We start from the raw sequence: 22,466 nt of genomic DNA, 5'->3' as shown, positions 1-22,466 counted from the left end.
AGAACCATGGACTCGGACTTGGAGGTGCTGATTCTCATCCCAGTCGCTTCACACTCAGCTGCGAACCGATCCAGTGAGAGCTGAAGATCCTGGCCAGATGAAGCCATCAGGACCAAATCATCTGCAAAAAGCAGAGACCTAATCCTGCAGCCACCAAACCGGATCCCCTCAACGCCTTGACTGCGCCTAGAAATTCTGTCCATAAAAGTTATGAACAGAATCGGTGACAAAGGGCAGCCTTGGCGGAGTCCAACCCTCACCGGAAACGTGTCCGACTTACTGCCGGCAATGCGAACCAAGCTCTGACACTGATCATACAGGGAGCGGACCGCCACAATCAGACAGTCCGAAACCCCATACTCTCTGAGCACTCCCCACAGGACTTCCCGAGGGACACGGTCGAATGCCTTCTCCAAGTCCACAAAGCACATGTAGACTGGTTGGGCAAACTCCCATGCACCCTCAAGGACCCTGCCGAGAGTATAGAGCTGGTCCACAGTTCCACGACCAGGACGAAAACCACACTGTTCCTCCTGAATCCGAGGTTCGACTATCCGGCGTAGCCTCCTCTCCAGTACACCTGAATAGACCTTACCGGGAAGGCTGAGGAGTGTGATCCCACGATAGTTAGAACACACCCTCCGGTTCCCCTTTTTAAAGAGAGGAACCACCACCCCGGTCTGCCAATCCAGAGGTACTGCCCCCGATGTCCACGCGATGCTGCAGAGTCTTGTCAACCAAGACAGCCCTACAGCATCCAGAGCCTTAAGGAACTCCGGGCGGATCTCATCCACCCCCGGGGCCTTGCCACCGAGGAGCTTTTTAACTACCTCAGCAACCTCAGCCCCAGAAATAGGAGAGCCCACCACAGATTCCTCAGGCACTGCTTCCTCATAGGAAGACGTGTTGGTGGGATTGAGGAGGTCTTCGAAGTATTCCCTCCACCGATCCACAACTTCCGCAATATGAGCGTTGGTAGTGCACTGCTTCCCCTTCCTGAGGCGGTGGATGGTGGTCCAGAATCGCTTCGAAGCCGTCCGGAAGTCGTTTTCCATGGCTTCCCCGAACTCCTCCCATGTCCGAGTTTTTGCCTCCGCGACCGCTGAAGCCGCACACCGCTTGGCCTGTCGGTACCTGTCCGCTGCCTCAGGAGTCCCATGAGCCAAAAGAACCCGATAGGACTCCTTCTTCAGCTTGACGGCATCCCTCACCGCCGGTGTCCACCAACGGGTTCTAGGATTACCGCCACGACAGGCACCAACTACCTTGCGGCCACAGCTCCAATCAGCCGCCTCGACAATAGAGGTGCGGAACATGGTCCACTCGGACTCAATGTCCAGCACCTCCCTCGTGACATGTTCAAAGTTCTTCCGGAGGTGGGAATTGAAACTCTCTCTGACAGGAGACTCTGCCAGACGTTCCCAGCAAACCCTCACAATGCGTTTGGGCCTGCCAGGTCTGTCCGGCATCCTCCCCCACCATCGCAGCCAACTCACCACCAGGTGGTGATCGGTAGAAAGCTCCGCCCCTCTCTTCACCCGAGTGTCCAAAACATGAGGCCGCAAATCCGATGACACAACTACAAAGTCGATCATAGAACTGCGTCCTAGGGTGTCCTGGTGCCAAGTGCACATATGGACACCCTTATGCTTGAACATGGTGTTCGTTATGGACAATCCGTGACGGGCACAAAAGTCCAATAACAAAACACCACTTGGGTTCAGATCCGGGCGGCCATTCTTCCCAATCACGCCTCTCCAGGTTTCACTGTCGTTGCCAATATGAGCGTTGAAGTCCCCCAGTAGAACGAGGGAATCACCCGGGGGAGCACTCTCAAGTACTCCCTCGAGTGAATCCAAAAAGGGTGGGTACTCTGAGCTGCTGTTTGGCGCGTAAGCGCAAACAACAGTCAGGACCCGTCCCCCCACCCGAAGGCGGAGGGAAGCTACCCTCTCGTCCACCGGGTTGAACTCCAACATGCAGGCTCTGAGCCGGGGGGCAACAAGAATTGCCACCCCAGCCCGTCGCCTCTCACTGCTGGCAACGCCAGAGTGGAAGAGAGTCCAGCCCCTCTCGAGAGAACTGGTTCCAGAGCCCTTGCTGTGCGTCGAGGTGAGTCCGACTATATCCAACCGGAACTTCTCTACCTCGCGCACTAGCTCAGGCTCCTTCCCCCCCAGCGAGGTGACGTTCCACGTCCCAAGAGCTAGCTTCTGTAGCCGAGGATCGGACCGCCAAGTGCCCTGCCTTCGGCTACCGCCCAGCTCACATTGCACCCGACCTCTATGGCCCCTGCTATGGGTGGTGAGCCCATTGGAGGGGGGACCCACGTTGCCTCTTCGGGCTGTGCCCGGCCGGGCCCCATGGGGACAGGCCCGGCCACCAGGCGCTCGCCATCGTGCCCCAACTCCGGGCCTGGCTCCGCAGGGGGGCCCCGGTGACCCGCGTCCGGGCGAGGGAAATCTGAGTCTCGGTTCTTGCATTTCCATAGAAGTCTTCGAGCTGCTCTTTGTCTGATCCCTCACCTAGGACCTGTTTGTCTTGGGAGACCCTACCAGGGGGCATGGAAGCCCCCGGACAACATAGCTCCTAGGATCATTGGGACACGCAAACTCCTCTACCACGTTAAGGTGGCAGCTCAGAGAGGAGTTTTTTGCCCTTTTTGTATAATAAAACCCTTATTTTGTATAGCAAAAACACAAAATATGCAATATCCTTCTCTCCTCCCCCCCCCAAAAAGATTTTCAAAGTTAGTAATTGAAGCCTTTAAAGAGGTCAATAATTCTTAACAACTCTGATTTTTATTCGTCATTATTTTTTGAGCAATTTTTTTTTTAATACCACTAAAATTCTCAGGGATCCAAGTGTCATGCAGAATTGTTTGGGTATTTTTTTTTACTTTCAGCACTTAAACTCTCAATCTGTGTTTTTTTTAAACTTTTTTTTAACCCAGTACCGCCTCAGAAAACACTTGGCTCCCGTACGACCATGATGACCAACATTAAAATACAGCGTAGTAGGCCTGAATATTCATGAGAAACAAAGCAAAGGTTTTATATTGATATTTTTGGCCACACAGTTTGAACAGTAACACTGTGTGTGAATATTTCATTAAGTGATTATTTGACACACAGTTTAAAAATTACTGCTCTGTCTGTAGATTATATGTTTTTTTTGTTTGTTTTATGCCCTTTTAGTAAATGAAAACCTTTTTTTTTTTGTCAAAATATGCATTATTTCCTCCAAAATATATTTCAAAGTGCAATATTTGATTGGAAGTAATTGGAGCCTTGAATAGGTGAATAATTCATAACAACATTTGTTTTGATTATTATTTTTTGAGCAATGACAGCTTTAAAAAAACAAAACAGCCTGCATGGCAGATTTGTGTCATTAGAGTCAATATTGCTACTTTTTACTTGCTACTTTTCATCTGTTTGTTCTTTTATTTAACTTTTTAATGTCTTTTTTGTAATCGCATTATCAGAACGTTAAAAGAAATCAGCAGCTGGCTGCACTTTGGACACCCTTATTCTAAACTGGCGTCTTTCAGGATCTGCTTGTATTGTGCTGCCCCCTAATGGTCTGGAGGGTCACTTATGTGTAGCGAGGATTTATACTTTAGACTTAGACTTCTTTTTTATTGTCATTCAAATTTGAACTTTACAGCACAGATAAGGACGAAATTTCGTTACATAAGCTCATGGTAGTGCAGGATAAAAAAGCAATAAGGTGCATATATATATATATAAATAAATAAATAAATATATATAAATAATACATAAATATATATATAAATATATATAAATATATATAAATAAATAAATAGATTACTGTACAGATAAATATATTGCACTTTTTCACATGCGTCCACGTTTATGGATGTATGTTATATTGTCTTTTTTATTCCAGCGAGTTAATCCATTTTGGGGGGAGTTTGAGTTGAATCGCTTTGCGCCCTTGAAAGTAAAAACTGATTTTTATTTTATTTTTTTGTGTTGGTCCAAAGCCCCAATGAACACACCTGTACTTTGTATTGATAAGGGTGAGGTGAGTGAGGAAAGCCAGGTGAGGCAGTCCAGCATGGAAGACGAGATCCCTCCGGAAACAGCGGGTAAACACACACATCTCTTTAAACGCATGTACGGTTGGTAAGGTTGTATTTTTGCCTCATTCCTGTGAGAATCCTGCGTGTGACTGAAGTAGTGTTGTCCCGATTCCAATATTTTAGTACCGGTACCAAAATGTATTTTGATACCTTTCGATACTTTTCGGTACTTTTCTAAACAAGGGGGACCACAAAAAATGGCATTATTGGCTTTATTTTAACAATAAATGTAAAGTATCAAACAACAGAAGAATAAGTGATTATTACATTTTAACAGAAGTGTAGATAGAACATGTTAAAAGAGAATGTAAGCAGATATTAACAGTAAATGAACAAGTAGATTAATAATTCATTTTCTACCACTTGTCCTTAATAATTTTGACAAAATGAATGATAAATGACACAATATGTTACTGCATATGTCAGCAGCTAAATTAGGAGCCTTTGTTTGCTTACTTACTAATAAAAGACAAGTTGTCTTGTATGTTCTCTATTTTATTTAAGGACTTAACTGCAATAAGAAACATATGTTTAATGTACCCTAAGATTTTTTGTTAAAATAAAGCCAATAATGCAATTTTTTTGTGGTCCCCTTTATTTACAAAAAAGTACCGAAAAGTAGCGAAATAATTTTAGTACCAGTACCAAAATATTAGTATCGTTACAACTAGAGATGTCCGATAATGGCTTTTTTGCCGATATACGATATTCCGATATTGTCCAACTCTTAATTACCGATTCCGATATCAACCGATACTGTCGTGGAATTAACACATTATCATGCCTAATTTTGTTGTGATGCATTAAACAATATAACAAGGTTTTCCAAAATAAATCAACTCAAGTTATGGAATAAAATGCCAACATGGCTCTGCCATATTTATTATTGAAGTCACAAAGTGCATTATATTTTTTTAACATGCCTCAAAACAGCAGCTTGGAATTTGGGACATGCTCTCCCTGAGAGAGCATGAGGAGGTTGAGGTGGGCGTGGTTGAGGTGGGGGGTGGGGGGGGGGTCACGGGGGTCACGGGGGTGTATATTGTAGCTTCCCGGAAGAGTTAGTGCTGCAAGGGGTTCCGGGTATTTGTTCTGTCGTGTTTATGTTGTGTTACGGTGCGGATGTTCCCCCGAAATGTGTTTGTCATTCTTGTTTTGTGTGGGTTCACAGTGTGGGGCATATTTGTAACAGTGTTAAAGTTGTTTATACGGCCACCCTCGGTGTGACCTGTATGGCTGTTGACCAAGTATGCGAAATATTCACTTGTGTGTGTGAAAAGCCGTAGATATTATGTGATTGGGCCGGCACGCAAAGGCAGTGCCTTTAAGGTGTATTGCCGCTCTGTACTTCTCCCTACGTCCGTGTACATAGCGGCGTTTTAAGAAGTCATACATTTTACTTTTTGAAGCCGATACCGATAATTTCCGATATTACATTTTAAAGCATTTATCTCTAGTTACAACACCATACGGCATCATCTCTTTCTCTTTCGGACTTATCAGGTTGGTAGTGCATTCTTCACTCACGCTTTAAGTGGGGCATGAGGCAAAAATGCAACCTTACCTGCTATATTTGTGCATAATTACCCACGTTGCTTCCTTTAAGTACAGTAATTATACAAAAAAAAACCTACTTCCAGGTCCAGATTTGGCTACACAGGATGTGGAGGTGGACAAGGAGGAAGACGAGAGTCAAGTTGAGACCCTCGCCGAGGTGAAGTGTGCATGTTCGTCCATCTGTCATGTCCGTATTTGTCTAACGCCCTCCTTTCCGTGTCCAGGTGACCCCCAAACGCATCGAGGTGCACTCCATCCACACCTACGTGGCGCTCTACAGTTTCTTGCCTCAGGAGCACAACGACCTGGAACTGCAGTGAGTAAACAACCTGGGCCCTGAATGCGTCATCCGGTTTTTGGCTCGAGCAAGGATACTTTTTTTTTCTTTTTTTTTTAAAGTGTCTGCAGAGGACACCTTTAGGACGACTAATTATAAAGTGTGCCCACGTACAGCTGAGCTCCCAGCAGGGGGGAAGATAAAGACCCAGTATAGATGCTGGAAGATATTTCGAGAAGGTGGGGGGAGGGGTTGTCTGGTGAGACCACAGCGGGGGGGAGGACTGAAATGTCCAATTTCAAAGTAGCAGAAGGGTAATAAAGAGCGACGATGAAGAAAATGCGCAGCGTCATTTTGTCCGTCTCGCACAAAAATGTCTGCGTGAGCTCCTCAGCGTGCCAAAATGGATCATCCACCATCCAGGTTGGGGTTACGTCATCGTTGCTGTTGGTTCATCTGTCGGTTAGTTAGTTAAATAGTTAGGAAAATAACTTCAAACGTTAACAACACATTTGTATGAAACTTTTAGAAAATATCCGAAATGGGAACAGAAACGGTACTATATGTTGTTGCGTTTGGACCAGTTGTTCCTCCCAGGGAATTCAAGTCACAAGTCGCTCCCAAGCTCTTTACGACACTTAAAGCTGAGTAGAAAACCCCCCAGAGACAGAATAGGTATTTTGTAATATATTTGCAAAGCTTTGTAAATACATTGAGACCAGTCCAGCATAGAACATTCAATCGCGCCGCCAAGATGGTCTGAAACCCCCCCCCCCCCTCTCCCCTCTTAAGTCTCTCTTCCTCCCACCCTCGCAGTCTTGTCCCTCCAGCCAAAACACATGCCCATTGTCCTCCGCACCTGGACATAAGGCTAGATAAGAGAAAGGAGTATCTCTCTTTCTTACATTCCTCACTCAAGGTTAAGCACACAGTATATGCAGACAACCAAAAGACCACAATTGGAAGAAAAACACTAGCTGTTTTATAATATGATTATGAAATAAAAGAAGTAACACTTAAATTCGGATATATGTAAATATCTGCCTCCGAAAATGTTTATTTGTGTGTGTATGCTAGTGGCCCTGCCTCCACCCACAGAGACAGAGACTATGTTTACACTGCAGGCCCCTGCCCGGATCATGTTTGTTTAGTTTTGGACTCCCTCATTTCCTGTTTTGAGCACCCCTAGGTAGGGGTGTAACGGTACACAAAAATTTCGGTTCGGTACATACCTCGGTTTAGAGGTCACGGTTCGGTTCATTTTCGGTACAGTAAGAAAACAACAAAATATAAATTCTTTGGTTATTTATTTTCCAAATTTGTAAACAATGGCATAACATACATATACACACAGGGTCCATTGTCAGGGTTAATGTGGTCAACATATATAAAATAAAAACTAAATAAGATAAGGCTCAGAATGGTTTGTTAACAAAACCTTTCTACATATTGTCATGTCTTGGGGATCATGTTTAGTTTGGTTATGTTCTGTTTGGTTTGTGCACTCTGTCAGTTTCTGTTTTTTCACTCCCTGTTTTGTTTCCATGACTACCAATCAGTTCACCTGACCTCGCGACTCACGCACCTGATTCATTTGAATTCACGCACCTGTTTTCAATCACCACATGACCATTTAAGCCTGTCATTTTCTGTTGGTCGGCCTGGCGACATCACAGTCATGCTCTGCACTCTCTACACACCCTTGTTGATGATCCATGCTGCTCTTTTTCATGTCTTTTTCTCGTTCCAAGTAAGTTCTCTTTATTCAGGCCATAGTTTGCAAGTTTTGTTTTATGTTCATAGATCTGCCTTCGTGTTAGTTTTATTTTCATAGCCACGTTTTGTACCTCCGCTGTGAGCGCCTTTTGTTTGTTCCTTTTGAGTGTTAAAATTAAAAGATGTCACTACCTTCACGCCATGTCCGGTCCAAGTTCACTTGCATCTCAGGAAAACAACCACTCCATAGTCCACGTTCTGACACATATAAAGTGCTTTTTTTGATTGATTGATTGAGACTTTTATTAGTAAATTGCACAGTACAGTACATATTCCGTACAATTGACCACTAAATGGTAACACCTCAATAAGTTTTTCAACTTGTTTAAGTCGGGGTCCACGTTAATCAACATTAAACTGCCTCAAGTTGTTGCTCAGATTAAATAAAATGACACAACTTTTCTTCTACATATAAAAAGTGCAACATTAAACAGTTTCAAGTCAACTCAGCTACCTCAAAAAAAGTTGTCAGCGGATTTTCATGAATCTGAGATAAAACCGAAATGAGATAAAAAAAAACAACTGATTTGATTTTGGGCCAGCCCGAATGGTTTTTACTACGTTACCTTACGTTTACTTTTTGTGTGTGTGTACGCTAGCGGCCCCTCCTCCACACAGAGAGACAAAGACAGTGGATGACTGACAAAAGGGTTCACTGCTTTTTCTTTAACTCTGCTGTAAATAGATGCTAATTTTGGTTAAAAAAATATATATATAGCAAAAATTGTTAATTTTTGTTTTGCAGGTTAAAATGTTGTATTTATTGTGCTCCTGTGTTAATGTTGCTGATCAATTTAAATGTATAACTTATTAAATGTATTTATTTTATTTCTTGCATTAAATGGCTTAAGTTGGTCCAAAAAATCTTCATAGGTTATATAAGGATACCATTATTTGATTTTCAAGAAAATGAATACACTAAATATTTTTTGTTACATACTAAAAACAATAGTAATAAAGTTATTCTTTGTTAGAAGTTGATCTGTATATTTGTATTTGTTGTTGTCTTTAATGTTACATTTACAATTTACAGTTGTTATGACAAGTCATGTCTGAGTTTGTGTTTTTTTTTTCCTTGTTTAATGCTGAGTTCCTGTCCTGCTCTCTTATTTTTGTAATTTCCACTTCCTGTTTTTTTGTTTCCTGCTGCACCTTCATGCCTGTCTTAGAGCGCTGCTCCCGGCACCTGTTTTGTATTGTCAATCAGGACTGTTTAAGTTAAGTCTTGGCCACCAATTTGCTGTCTGGACTTTGTCGTGATTGAATATATTGAATGTGGACGATTCCCCTGCCTATCGAGTGAGTTTTTGCTGTTCTCCAGCATTCCGTTTTGTTGTTTTGTAACCTGATCAGTTTAGTTTTGTTTAGCAGAGCCTTCCCGGTGCTTTCAGAGCTTTTCCCAGCGGCTCTCGCCTTTAATTTGTTTTCTTATTTCATACCTTTTTACCTGCTGTGCTGCCTAGCCGGTTTTCTGCATATTGGGAACACGCCAACATGCGACCCATGCGCCACAACAATGTTATGCAAAGGTGTGCTTACAACAATTTTATAGACAAATTATACTATTTATAGTCATGGCGGAGAGTGGAGTCTGGAGGGGGGCGTGAAATGATTTATTTTTTCTGTGGGGTGTGTAACAGACAATAATTGAGAAGCACTGAAGGTGGAGGACTGACAAGAGGGTTCACTCCATTCCTTTTTGTTGTTGCTGTATATATCTCAAAAAGTTATGGGCTGATTTACATCAGACTTTTAGGAAATGTCAGAAATGTGATAAGGAACAAGTGATTTGATTTTGGGGCTGATTTGACTGATTTCTATTATGTTACCTTAAGTTTATGTTGAAACCTTCGACGGCTGTGTGTTTATGCTCTCTGAGTGTGTTTCTAGTTAATCATGAAAAGTTTGGTTGACGTTTTAAGCATGTAAAAAATTTTTGGGTGTGTTTGCGATGTGGGCCAGTATTGAGAGCAGACCCCCAGGAGATAAATCATACACAACTGGGACGATACACTCCTATGTAGGACAGAGGCTCCACTGTGTTGCTGTTTTTTTGTGCATGAAAAGTTTGCTGAGAGAAAGAAGAGTGGCGACTGTTGGTCGCTGTCTAATCGTCATGCAGGTCAGGTCGGCTGCAGACGTCACCTTGTAAGCCGCCCTCATAACCACACTTTTGAACTAGCGCTGCATCACAAACACAGATGGACGTGTTCTCACTGGAATCTAGGAGGAAGTAGAATATAAATGGAAGAACTTTTGAACTGGATTATGGTCCAGCAGCAACAAACATGTACAAACATGGCAATCATTATGTTACATTGGGGTCGCATGGTTATGCGCTGGTCATTTCCCTTAGATGCAGATGGACTTTCCAATGCAGCGTGCAGGTAAGAAAAAGGGTTAATCATCACTAGGCAAGAATACAAAACATAGGAACGTGGAAGCTATAGAAAATACTAGCAAAGGAGTAAGGAGCAAGAAACCAACGTAACTTGTTGCATGAAGCAAACAAAACAGCCAGACAGAGCGTGGCAAGAGGCAGGACTAAATAGCTCTAACCACTAACCAGAGGCAGGTGAACATAATCAGCACCCATGGCAACGAGGAACACAAACAGGGGTGCTGAAACAGAAACCAAGGAATCCTAAATTTAAACAAAACATGATCCGAGCCACGGATCATCACACATCGCGCACTATATGCATCATAGATATAATTTACTTTTATTTTAATAGTGCAATAAAGTTGGGATATATGGCGAACTTCCTGTTTTATGTTGAAAGTCTAATCCTCCTCTCGTTTCAGGCCACTTGCCCTTCCTCCTGTCTATTGTCTTTCCTGATTGCCTGTGTCACCTTCCCTCATGTGTACGCTGCAAAAACTGAAATTTAAGTAAGATTAAATATCTCAAATAAGGGTGATATTTGCTTATTTTCTGTCTGATAAGATACTTCTTCTCACTAAGCAGATTTTATGTTAGAGTGTTTTACTTGTTTTAAGGGTTTTGGTCCTAAATGATCTCAGTACGATATTACAGCTTGTTGCTGAGATTTGATGACCTTGAGTAAATATATTGAGTAAAACATGCTTGAAACTAGAATATCAACTGTTGCAAAGCTGTGTCATCAACACTCACAAGTATAAAACTACTTTTTTAAAGTAATAATTTCTTATTTCAAGCATGTAAAAAAACAAAATCATGACTTTGACACAATTGTGTCTCATAATTAAAACAGATGACAGTCAAATGGACTTTGCTGTTTTGTTTTCAATGAAACAATAGAAAATACGTACTCATATAGTAGTACAGTTGTATTAGTGAGAATATACTTATTTTAAGGTATTTTTGGCTTCATTGAGGTTAGCTAATTAGGGACCGCAATGTCCCTTTGGGACAGAGGACCCTATTGTATTTCGTGCGTTTTATTCTTTATTATTATATCGCCGCCTCTTTAAGCTGTAATTTGACCCCCTTAACGTGCTTCAAAACTCACCATATTTGACACACACATCAGGACTGGCGAAAATTGCCATCTAATAAAAAAAAAAAAAAAAAACTCAAAATTGCGCTCTAGCGCTCCCTAGGAAAAAACACAGACAAAACTGCTTGTAACTTCCAGTAGGAATGTCGTAGAGACATGAAACAAAAACTTCTATGTAGGTCTGACATAGACCTAGATTTCATACATTGACATCCTTCAGCAAAAATCCACAGAAAGTTGGCAATTCCCCCTTCAAAACAAAAGTTTTGTAAAAACAGTCACTTTTGCCTCTTTGAGCTGTAATTTGACCCCCTTAACATGCTTCAAAACTCACCAAACGGGACACACACATCAGGACTGGCAAAAATTGCGATCTAATAAAAAACCCAACCCCAAAACTCAAAATTGTGCTCTAGCGCCCCCTAGGAAGAAAACACAGACTCAACTGCTCCTAGGAGGAAAACTCAGACACAACTGCCTGTAACTTCCAGTAGGAATGTCTTAGAGACATTAAACAAAAACCTCTATGTAGGTCTCACTTAGACCTACATTTCATATATTGACAACCCCCAGAAAAAATCAACAGGAAGTTTGCAATTCCCCCTTCAAAACAAAGGTTTTGTAAAAACCAGTCACCTTTTTTCAAACATTATCTCCTCTGAGCGTGTTTGTCGTGTCGGCTTCAAACTAGCACAGGAGAGAGATTGACCCCATCTGATTAAAAGTTGACCAAAGAGTTTTAATTACTGCTCCGGTTTGGATTTTATGTGCCGTCAAAGTCGGTCCCGTCCATCGCTGCTTGCAGCTTTAATTTTACTTGTTTTTGAAAGTCTAGACAAGCCAAATTTTCTTGTTCTATTGGCAGATAATTTTGCTGAGTTCAAATAAAATACCCCTAATTTAAAAAAAAAAAATTTCTTGTTTTTGAACACTGACTTTTTGCAGTGTATATAGTCCTCGTCTTCCCCTGTCTTGTTGCCAGAGTATATCGTCTGATCGGGTACCTTCAGCCGTCTTCCACAGTCTTGTCCAAGTCGCTAAGTATTGCCTTGCTTTATTCTTCGCTTTCTTTGTACCCTCTGAAGAAGAGTGATTTTGAGTTGCTAAAGTTTTTGATCAGTTTCATAACGCTCTGCCTTCTTTTTCCACTCCTCTTGGAGCGCTTTAATTTGTAGTTTTCTTAGCCCTTTATAGTGTAGTTCTGTTTATAGCTTGTTGTCTTCTTTTTCGTGAGCGATTTTTTTTTGGTGCAGTGAGTCGTAGATTGTTGTTTTTGGATTATTAGATCCATGTAGATTTTGCTATCGCCTTTTTTCCTCACTCGGGAGTGATTTTCCATTTATTGGATGTTTTTTTGCCCTGCGCTACGTTTGCTTTTTACTAGAGATGTCCGATAATGGCGGGGGGTAGGGGGTAGCGGGGGGTGTATATTGTAGCGTCCCGGAATAGTTAGTGCTGCAAGGGGTTCTGGGTATTTGTTCTGTTGTGTTTATGTTGTGTTACGGTGTGGATGTTCTCCCGAAATGTGTTTGTCATTCTTGTTTGGAGTGGGTTCACAGTGTGGCGCATATTTGTAACAGTGTTAAAGTTGTTTATACGGCCACCCTCAGTGTGACCTGTATGGCTGTTGACCAAGTATGCATTGCATTCACTTGTGTGTGTGAAAAGCTGTAGATATTATGTGATTGGGCCGGCACGCAATTGCAGTGCCTTTAAGGCACGCCCCCAATATTGTTGTCTGGGTGGAAATCGGGAGAATGGTTGCCCCAGGAGATTTTCGGGAGGGGGCACTGAAATTCGGGAGTCTCCCGGGAAAATCGGGAGGGTTGGCAAGTAGGACTGGGACACGCAACTGCTCCGTACTTCTCCCTTTGTCCGTGTACCACTCCGTACAGCGGCGTTTTAAAAAGTCATACATTTTACTTTTTGACATTTTAAAGCATTTATCGGCCGATAATATCGGCAATCCGATATTATCGGACATATCTACTTTTTACTCTAGTGTGTCTAGTCTAGAGTTTATAGCCATTTGTTTATTCACTCCATCTGAAGAGAGTTCTCAGAAACGGTTGAATAAAAGCCTGCGTCAATCATTACCCGTCTGCAACGGAGTCCTCATTCTCGCCAAGGCCTAACAGTTTCGAAACGAAATTTGTGGTGAATTCCGGATTTTCTAAAAATCACAGGGGTGACTTCAGACGTTAAACTTGAGTTTTTAAAAGTTTTTGAAACCATCCCTTTCTGTACAAAAATCTCAGGAGACAAGCAATCCTCACTTCAAGTCGCCTCTTTCATCTCCTTATCAGAAAGTCCACTCTCGTCTCCTCCGGTGTCCTTTTTCCTTCTTTCATGCGTCCTCTTCCCTCTTATCTCCCCTTTCTTCTCCCTTATCTCTTCCAGTCCTGGCGATCGAGTGCAGGTTACTGACGACTCCAACGAGGAGTGGTGGAAGGTGGGTGCGATATGTAATATATTTATGATGTGGTGTTATATGCCTGTGTTTGAATGTAGCGTTGTGTGAGTAACACCTGCTTCGCCTGCATGCAAACACAACTAGAACATCTTTTCCGCTGAAGATGAACTGAAAGAGTAGAACTGTAAGAAACCTCGCAGCTCTCTATTGAGTCTCTAATGCAGTGTTTTTCAACCTTTTTTGAGCCAAGGCACATTTTTTTCAAAGACGTAAGTCTTTGCTGTCGTCCAGCATTCTGTTTTTCTTTACTTTGTAGCCAGTTCAGTTGTAGTTTCGTTCTGCACAGCCATCCCTAAGCTTCAATGCCTTTTTTTTAGGGGCACTCGCCTTTTCGTTTATTTTTGGTTTAAGAATTAGATACCTTTTTAACGGCTGCCATATTCCTATTGTGATCATGACACACCATGTTCCTGACGTCTACAAAGCTATTAGCTACCTACTGATATGGAAGAGAATAACATGGTTACTCTGCCGAGCTCTAGACCAGTGTTTTTCAACCTTTTTTGAGCCTTGGCACATGTTTTTCATTGAAAAAATATGAAGGCACACCGCCAGCAGAAATCATTAAAAAATTGAACTCGATATTGACAATAATAGGTCGTCGTTGCAATTGTTGACGCTGTGGAACGTTCTCCCTGACCACCTGAGGGCACCACAGACTGTGGATGCTTTTAAAAAAAGGCTTAAAAACCCTTCTTTTTAAAATAAACTTTTTTTTTAGATATATGCATACTAGTTTTAGCTATTTGGCTGTTCTAGTTTTTATTTGTATTTATTTTTTTATTATCTTTTTTTTTATATACACAGTAGCACTTTGAGGTTGTTTACTCAATGTAAAGTGCTTTTTACAAATAAAATATATAATTATTATTATTATAGTTTCGTTCTGCATAGCCATCCCTAAGCTTCAATGCCTTTTTTTAGGTGCACTCACCTTTTTGTTTATTTTTGGTTTAAGAATTAGATACCTTTTTACCCGCTGCCGTATTCATATTGTGATCATGACAAACCATGTTCCTGATGTCTACAAAGCTATTAACTACCTACTGATATGGAAGAGAATAACATGGTTACTCTGCCGAGCTCTAGACCAGTGTTTTTCAACCTTTTTTGAGCCTTGGCACATTTATTTCCGAAAAATCCGAAGGCACACCGCCAGCAGAAATCATTAAAAAATGTATCTCGATAAAATGTCGTCGCCGCAATTGTTGAGTATGAATTTAAACCGTAACCAACCATGCTTTGCTATACTTGTCTCAGAGTACCGTCCCGACCTGTCGCATCACGCCGTGACTTATTTTGAGTTTTTTTGCTGTTTTCCTGTGTGTAGTGTCTTGCGCTGCTATTTTGGTGGCTTTTCCTGTTTTGTTGGTGTATTCCTGTTGCAGTTTCATGTCTTCCTTTGAGCGCTATTCCCCACACCTGCTTTCGTTTTGGCAATCAAGACTATTTCAGTTGTTGCCATCCTTCTTTGCGTGGACATTGTTGTCATGTCATGTACGCATGTACTTTGTGGACGCCATCTCTGCTCCACACGCTGTAAGTCTTTGCTGTCGTCCAGCATTCTGTTTTTCTTTACTTTGTAGCCAGTTCAGTTGTAGTTTCGTTTTGCATAGCCATCCCTAAGCTTCAATGCCTTTTTTTTTAGGGGCACTCACATTTTTGTTTATTTTTGGTTTAAGCATTAGATACCTTTTTACCTGCACGCTGCCTCCCGCTGTCGTCTGCATATTGTGATCTACAAAGCAATTAACTACCTACTGATATGGAAGAGAATAACATGGTTACTCTGACGAGCTCCAGACAGCATCGACACTCTACGGCACATTATTTGCGGATTATAATTACTGGTTTGCAAAAAATATTTTTAACCCAAATAGCTGAAATGACATAATCTTCCACGGCACACCAGATTGTATCTCACGGCACACCTTGGTTGAAAAACACTGCTGTAATGAGCTTCCCAATGGAACCTAATGGACACCTGTTTGTGTCTTTTACAAGTCCAAGATGCACACAGCCTTTAAGAGCTGTAGATGTTGAGCATCTGCCGCGGCGTCTTCAATCAGCAGTCATTGTGGTGATGAGTGTGTCGTCAGTGTTTAACGTGTGCAGCAGAGCGTCCCTCAACGTGCGTGTGTTGTTAACTCCGCCCCTTACGAGCTCTGAAATATATATATATATATATATATATATATATATATATATATATATATATATATATATATATATATATATATATATATATATATACATATATATATATGTGTGTGTGTGTGTGTGTGTGTGTGTGTGTGTGTGTGTGTGTGTGATGACCCCCACCCAAAAAGTATGCAATTATGTAAACAATTATTTCACCTGTTAGTGGTGACTTATTGTAAGCGGATTCAACCCTCTCACTTTTTGCATCCATTTGCATGTTAGTGTGTCACCCACGCACACACGTTCTTGTATTTGTTACCTTCTTGAGACCTCCGAAAAAATGCCTTCCTCTTTAGGACCACCCTTTCTAGATATATAAAGATTTGTATTTACAACATTAATAATATATACAAACTATGCAAATATAAAAAAGGTAAGCCATTTTTTTCAAATTTTTTGTTTGCAATTGGTTTTTAATCTTCATTATTTACTTCAAGTAATTACAGTGTGTCTTTCTATAATCATATTTATTTTTATTTTTTAATTAATTTTGGCCAACGGGGGCGCATTTCAATTTCTTACACACACTTTGTTATTACATATGTTGGCCAGACGGGGAGCACTTCAAATTTTTACACACACTTGTTATTTCATATGTTGATCTATAGGGGGAGCACTTTTAAATTCGACACACAGTCAATTTGAAAAATCCCTCCTTTTTGGGACCACCCTAAATTTGATAGATGTCACCACCAGGGGTGCAAATGAGACATTCTCTATCAGATGCAATGGTTTTCCGTATTGGGACCATGATTTATGTCCTAACTTGTTCACCGGTCCTCATATGGAAGGTACTTTTCCTTGTTGATGTCTCAAGAAGGGTAGAAATACAAGAACACACACACAACACAAACTGTGTGCTCACTTAAAGCTTGCTTTTATTGTATGCTTGTTTTTTCTCTTAGACATAAGAATGTTAAATCTACCGTTTTGAATAAATGAAAACAATGTAAAAAAAAAAAAAATTCATAATTTTTAAATTTAAAATTTGAAAAAATTTAAATGTAAAAAAAAAAGCATATTTTCTGTATATATACAATTATTCACCTATTTTTGCCCCAAAACTAAATATTTAATGTAATATTATTAAACATTATCCTTTACTTGTTTTAAAAAAAATTATTTTTCAAATAAATAAAAACAATTAAAATTCATTATACAATATTACATATCATATTTTTCCACAGCTGTTTGCACTGCTTTCTTTTATTGCCTGCTTGTTTACTTTTAGTCGTAAAAATGTTAAATTAATTATTTCAAACAAATAAAAACTGTCAATATTTTTCATAAATTATTTATGGTCTTTTTTCTGCAACATCAAGGTATATATTGACGCTTACATAGTTCTGGTGATAATGTTCCCCTTTACGACCTTGGTACCAAGCGCTCAGAGTAGATCCGTACAAGCTCAGTCTATGAGCATGAACTGATAAAAACTACTCGGATGAGAGCCCGAACGTCTTCTAAGACAACTGATCATTGACTGACACAGCACGATGTTGACGTCACGTATCTTGTGGGTCGTTATTTGGCATACAGCCGTGACACTCGCGTTGTTTTAAAGATGAACTGTCTACTGATTGCTAGTCTCACGCGACAGTCCATGGTCCATGTATCTGATTAATTGATTAACGTGGACCCCGACTTAAACAAGTTGAAAAACTGCTTGTTTACTTTTAGTCGTAAAAATGTTAAATTAATTATTTCAAACAAATAAAAACTGTCAATATTTTTCATAAATTATTTTTTGTTTAAAATATAAAAAATGTAAATGCAAAAAATATTATTTTCTGTATATATATATATATATATATATATATATATATATACAGAAAATAATATTTTTTGCATATATATATATATATAAACTAAACATTTAATGTTATCATATTATAAAATATCATTCACTTAATTGTTTTTTAAAAATATTTTTTAAATACTTAAAAACTATCAAAATTAAATATATAATATTATGTTTTATATATTCCCACTGCTATATTCATTGTATAAACTATTTTATTTCATTCTTGATTAAATCGTTCTTGCGTGATGTTTAGTCATGCCGCTCTAACATGTAAGAACAGTAATGTTTTATCTTTTTTTTAACAAAAAAAAAGTTCAAATCTCAGCATAGTTTTGCTATTATATACGTATATTTTCACAAGGACGAACATGCTTGCAAAATTTGGTGATTTTTTTTTAGAACTTAAAGGTCTCAAAAATACGATTTCTAAAAAACTAACAATAAAAATAGTAAAGAATAAAACATTTTAAAAGGGGTCCTTGTACCCTTAAAATGTTAGAAACAAAAACTTCCAACAAAACCAACAATCATAATTTTCTCTCGGCTTCAAAAAATAAGTGTGTCCCAATCTGATATTGATATTAGCCTGATAAACAAAAAAGCAAATATGGGAATATTGAAGCTTACTCGCAATAAGCAGTCTTGCAGTGAGTTTACATGTGTCTAAATATTCTCCAATAAGCACACAACGTTGGTGTTTTCTTCTATTTTTGTCACTAGGAGCTAGCAGCTACACAACAGCTAAGCACACAATAGCACACAAGCTAGACATACGTCACAGCAATTGATTATTGCAGTCTAAAACAGCACATTTTTCAATATAAACAATTATCAAGTAATTTATAGTTTACATATACAAAGTCTCAGGGGGGAAGAAGCATATTAGAAAGTATCCAGTAAAAAACGTGTCTGCATCTTTCAACTTACTCCATCATGAGCCGAACTTCATGAATTATCGTGGCCACTAGATATCGCCAAAACAACAATTACCACTCCACTTCTACTTAAAGACGGCATATGTCCATTTAAGACGGTTAATAATAAATAGGTTAGTGTTTTTCATGCCTACCATTAAATTTACTTTATCAAACATTTTCTGACATTCCACACTAGAAAATATTAAAAGTATGTATGATTCGGATCGGATCAATGTTGGTATCAGCCAAAACTCAAGGCTCCAATATTGGTATCGTGAAAGTGTTGAATTGGGTAATAAAGAATCTAAGCAAAATATCGGAAAAATATTGTAAGGTTTTGCACCCTCCACACCCAAACACTCCACAACCTGCTCAGTGGCCTTGTGGTTAGAGTGTCCGCCCTGAGATCGGTAGGCCATGTCATACCAAAGACTATAAAAATGGGACCCATTACCTCCCTGCTTGGCACTCAGCATCAAGGGTTGGAATTGGGGGTTAAATCACCAAAAATGATTCCCGGGCGCAGCCACAGCTGCTGCTCACTGCTCCCCTCACCTCCCAGGGGGTGATCAAGGGTGATGGGTCAAATGCAGAGGATAATTTCACCACACCTAGTGTGTGTGTGACTATCGGTGGTACTTTAACTTTAAATATGGTGTTTTTTTTAACTGAGAGACATCAGATTGATAAATGACTAAAACAGAAGTCAAGTCTGTCTTTTTTTACCCATAATTCCTACTAAGTGTCATTCATTTTTACCATATACAACATAGACACACCTTTTTAGCAAATGTGTTCGAACTTTGGACCGGTACTAAAGTAAAGTACAGGAAATGAAATGAAATATTCACCCCAAGAGTGTGCCTTCTACTTGATGGAACCACCTGTTCTGTTCTTCTGCCTCCTCCAGGGCAAGAGTGGCGACAAAGTGGGTTTTTTCCCTGCCAATTTCGTGCAGAGGGTCCGCCCGGGGGAGCGAGTGTGGCGCGTCATTCAGGGAACATCTGGCAACCGAGAGAGAGGCCACATGATCGTGAAGGAAGCGCAGGTACCAGACTGTTGTTACTGGAGATGTCTGATAATGTCGGACTGACGATATTATCGGCCGATAAATGCTTTAAAATGTAATATCGGAAATTGTCAGTATCGGTTTCAAAAAGTAAAATGTATGACTTTTTAAAACGCCGCTGTACGGAGTGGTACACGGTCGTAGGGCATACTTGCCAACCTTGAAACCTCCGAATTTGGGAGGTAGGCGGGGCTGGTGCGGGGTTAAGGAGTATATTTATAGCTAGAATTCACTGACATTTAAGTATTTCTTTTATATATATATATATATATATATATATATATATATATATATATATATATATATATATATATAAATAAAAGAAATACTTGACTTTCAGTTAATTCTAGCTATATATATATTTATTTTATTATATATATATATATATATATACAGTGTTGGGTTAGTTACTGAAAAACAGTAACTAGTTACAGTTACTAGTTACTTTATTTCAAAAGTAACTCAGTTACTAACTCAGTTACTTACACCAAAAAGTAATGCGTTACTGTGAAAAGTAACTATTTAGTTACTTCTTCTACTTTTTTTTTTTTTAAGCTCCCATTAATGCCCTTTTAGCCTTCATTTTAGTACTGTTATTGCACTGGAGAATAATACAATCTGTTGATCAACTTGACATACATTTGCATCACTGAACTCTGCTAAGCAATGTGCTCTACATACAACACACAAAGACAAAGATATGTTTCAAAGGGCCAATTTATTTCAGGCCAGAACAAATTGACAAAACTATTTTAAATAGCTGCAACATAACATACATAAGTAACAAACAGCATAATAACACTAACACTAACACTAACACTAACACTAACCACGTTAAACCCAGATTCCGAACTAATAAAGGTCTTAACTCATTCTCTTTCTATGCCACTTCAATATGGAATGCACTCCCAACAGGTGTAAAAGAAAGGGCATCTCTATCCTCCTTCAAAACCGCACTAAAAGAACACCTCCAGGCAACTACAACCCTAAACTAACACCCTCCCTTCCACATAATACCTCTTCGGATTGTAAATAATCAAATGTAGACACTTTTTCTTATACTTTCTGATCTCTCTCTCTGTGTCCACTACTTGCTGTACATATCCTACCAAGTCAGTCCTACACTGTTCCAATGTCCATTTCTCTGATGATGCAATTGTTGATGACTGAAGTGTTGATACCAACCAAACCTAACCCCCCCCCCCCCCCCCCCCCTCCACATCCCACACCCCGGATTGTAAATAATGTAAATAATTCAATGTATATACCCTGATGATTATCTTGTGTGATGACTGTATTATGATGTTAGTATATATTTGATAGTATATATCTGTATCTGGACCCCGACTTAAACAAGTTAAAAAACTTATTTGGGTGTTACCATTTAGTGGTCAATTGTACGGAATATGTACTGTACTGTGCAATCTACTAATAAAAGTTTCAATCAATCAATCAATCAATCAACAACATAGCTGTAAAGCTGGCTTCACCTAAGGAAGGCACACGTGACATACACAGAGCCTAACCAGGCAGATTTGAATTGTTGTTTTGGGCAGTAGACGGGATCTTTGATCCAAGACACAACTTACATTTAACTAAAATGTTCTTTTCTTTGTGCTCGACAAAAGAAAAGAAGTGAGAATATCTCATACTTGCCAACCCTCCCGAATTTCACTGCCTCTCCCTGGGACAACCATTCTCCAAATTTCTGCCGATTTCCAGCCGGACTTAAGGCACGCCCCCTCCCGGTCTGTGCGGATCTGAGTGGGGACAGCCTGTCGTCACGTCCGCTTGGCCAACCAAAAAGTAACCACAGAACACTATACCGTATAGGCGTATAGTGTTCTGTGGTTACTTTTTTGTTGGCCAACGGTTGTATTGCGCACCCCCCTCCCCTCCCCTTCCCACACTCAGACACACAGTCACACGCACACACAGAGAGCGCAGAGGAAGAATCAGAAGCACGTCTCTGCTTCGCTGGAATAAAACACACTCAGATCCTCAGTTTCTAGCCGATACTACATAAAAAGTAACGTAAAATAACGCAGTAACGCATCATGTAGTAACGGTAACTGAGTTATTGAATATAAAAAAATAACGCGTTAGATTACTAGTTACCGCCGAAACTAACGGCGTTACAGTAACGCGTTACTTTGTAACGCGTTAGTCCCAACACTGTATATATATAAATAAAATAAATACTTGAATTTCAGTGTTTATTTATTTACACATGTACACACACATAACACTCCTACTCATTGTTGTATTTAAAAGTGCAATGCTTTGCAGCCAGGAGCACAGCCTGTGAAATTTAATTAGCAGGAAAGTAGTCAGTTGAGGGTTGAATTGTCCATCCTCGTTCTAGTCTCTGTCACTATCTTTCTAACCTTGCACAACACCCTCTCTGAAGATGCATTGCTGGTTGAGGTGGGCGGGGTTGGGGGGGGGGGTGTATATTGTAGCCCGGAAGAGTTAGGGTTGCAGGGGATTCTGGGTATTTGTTCTGTTGTGTTTATGTTGTGTTACGGTGCGGATGTTCTCCCGAAATGTGTTTGTCATTCTTGTTTGGTGTGGGTTCACAGTGTGGCGCATATTTGTAACAGTGTTAAAGTTGTTTATACGGCCACCCTCAGTGTGACCTGTATGGCTGTTGACCAAGTATGACTTGCAGTCACTTATGTGTGTCTGCAAAAGCCTCATACAACATGTGACTGTGCTGGCGCACTGTTTGTATGGAGATGCAGCGGACGCGACGACAGGTTGTAGAGGACGTTAAAGGCAGTGACGTCACGGCACGCCCT

The 22,466-nt window shown here is 40.2% G+C and overlaps 1 protein-coding gene across 2 annotated transcripts in view; it reads left to right on the top strand.

Annotated features, from left to right (window-relative positions):
• The window catches only part of LOC133620399 (SH3 and cysteine-rich domain-containing protein 2-like), an 88,545-nt gene that overhangs the window by 61,276 nt on the left and 4,803 nt on the right, over positions 1-22,466 (top strand). Inside the window, exons 6-10 of one of the 2 annotated variants that reach the window (XM_061981875.1) lie at positions 4,045-4,114; positions 5,749-5,822; positions 5,890-5,981; positions 13,601-13,652; positions 19,507-19,644. In XM_061981875.1, the coding sequence (XP_061837859.1) occupies positions 4,045-4,114; positions 5,749-5,822; positions 5,890-5,981; positions 13,601-13,652; positions 19,507-19,644 (426 nt within the window). The remainder of the gene's footprint in view (positions 1-4,044; positions 4,115-5,748; positions 5,823-5,889; positions 5,982-13,600; positions 13,653-19,506; positions 19,645-22,466) is intronic. The other variant, XM_061981876.1, reaches the window with a different exon arrangement.

Source organism: Nerophis lumbriciformis, linkage group LG24, assembly GCF_033978685.3.
Source record: "Nerophis lumbriciformis linkage group LG24, RoL_Nlum_v2.1, whole genome shotgun sequence".
Taxonomy (NCBI): Eukaryota; Metazoa; Chordata; class Actinopteri; order Syngnathiformes; family Syngnathidae; genus Nerophis; species Nerophis lumbriciformis.
This window is presented reverse-complemented; position numbering and strand designations above follow the sequence as displayed.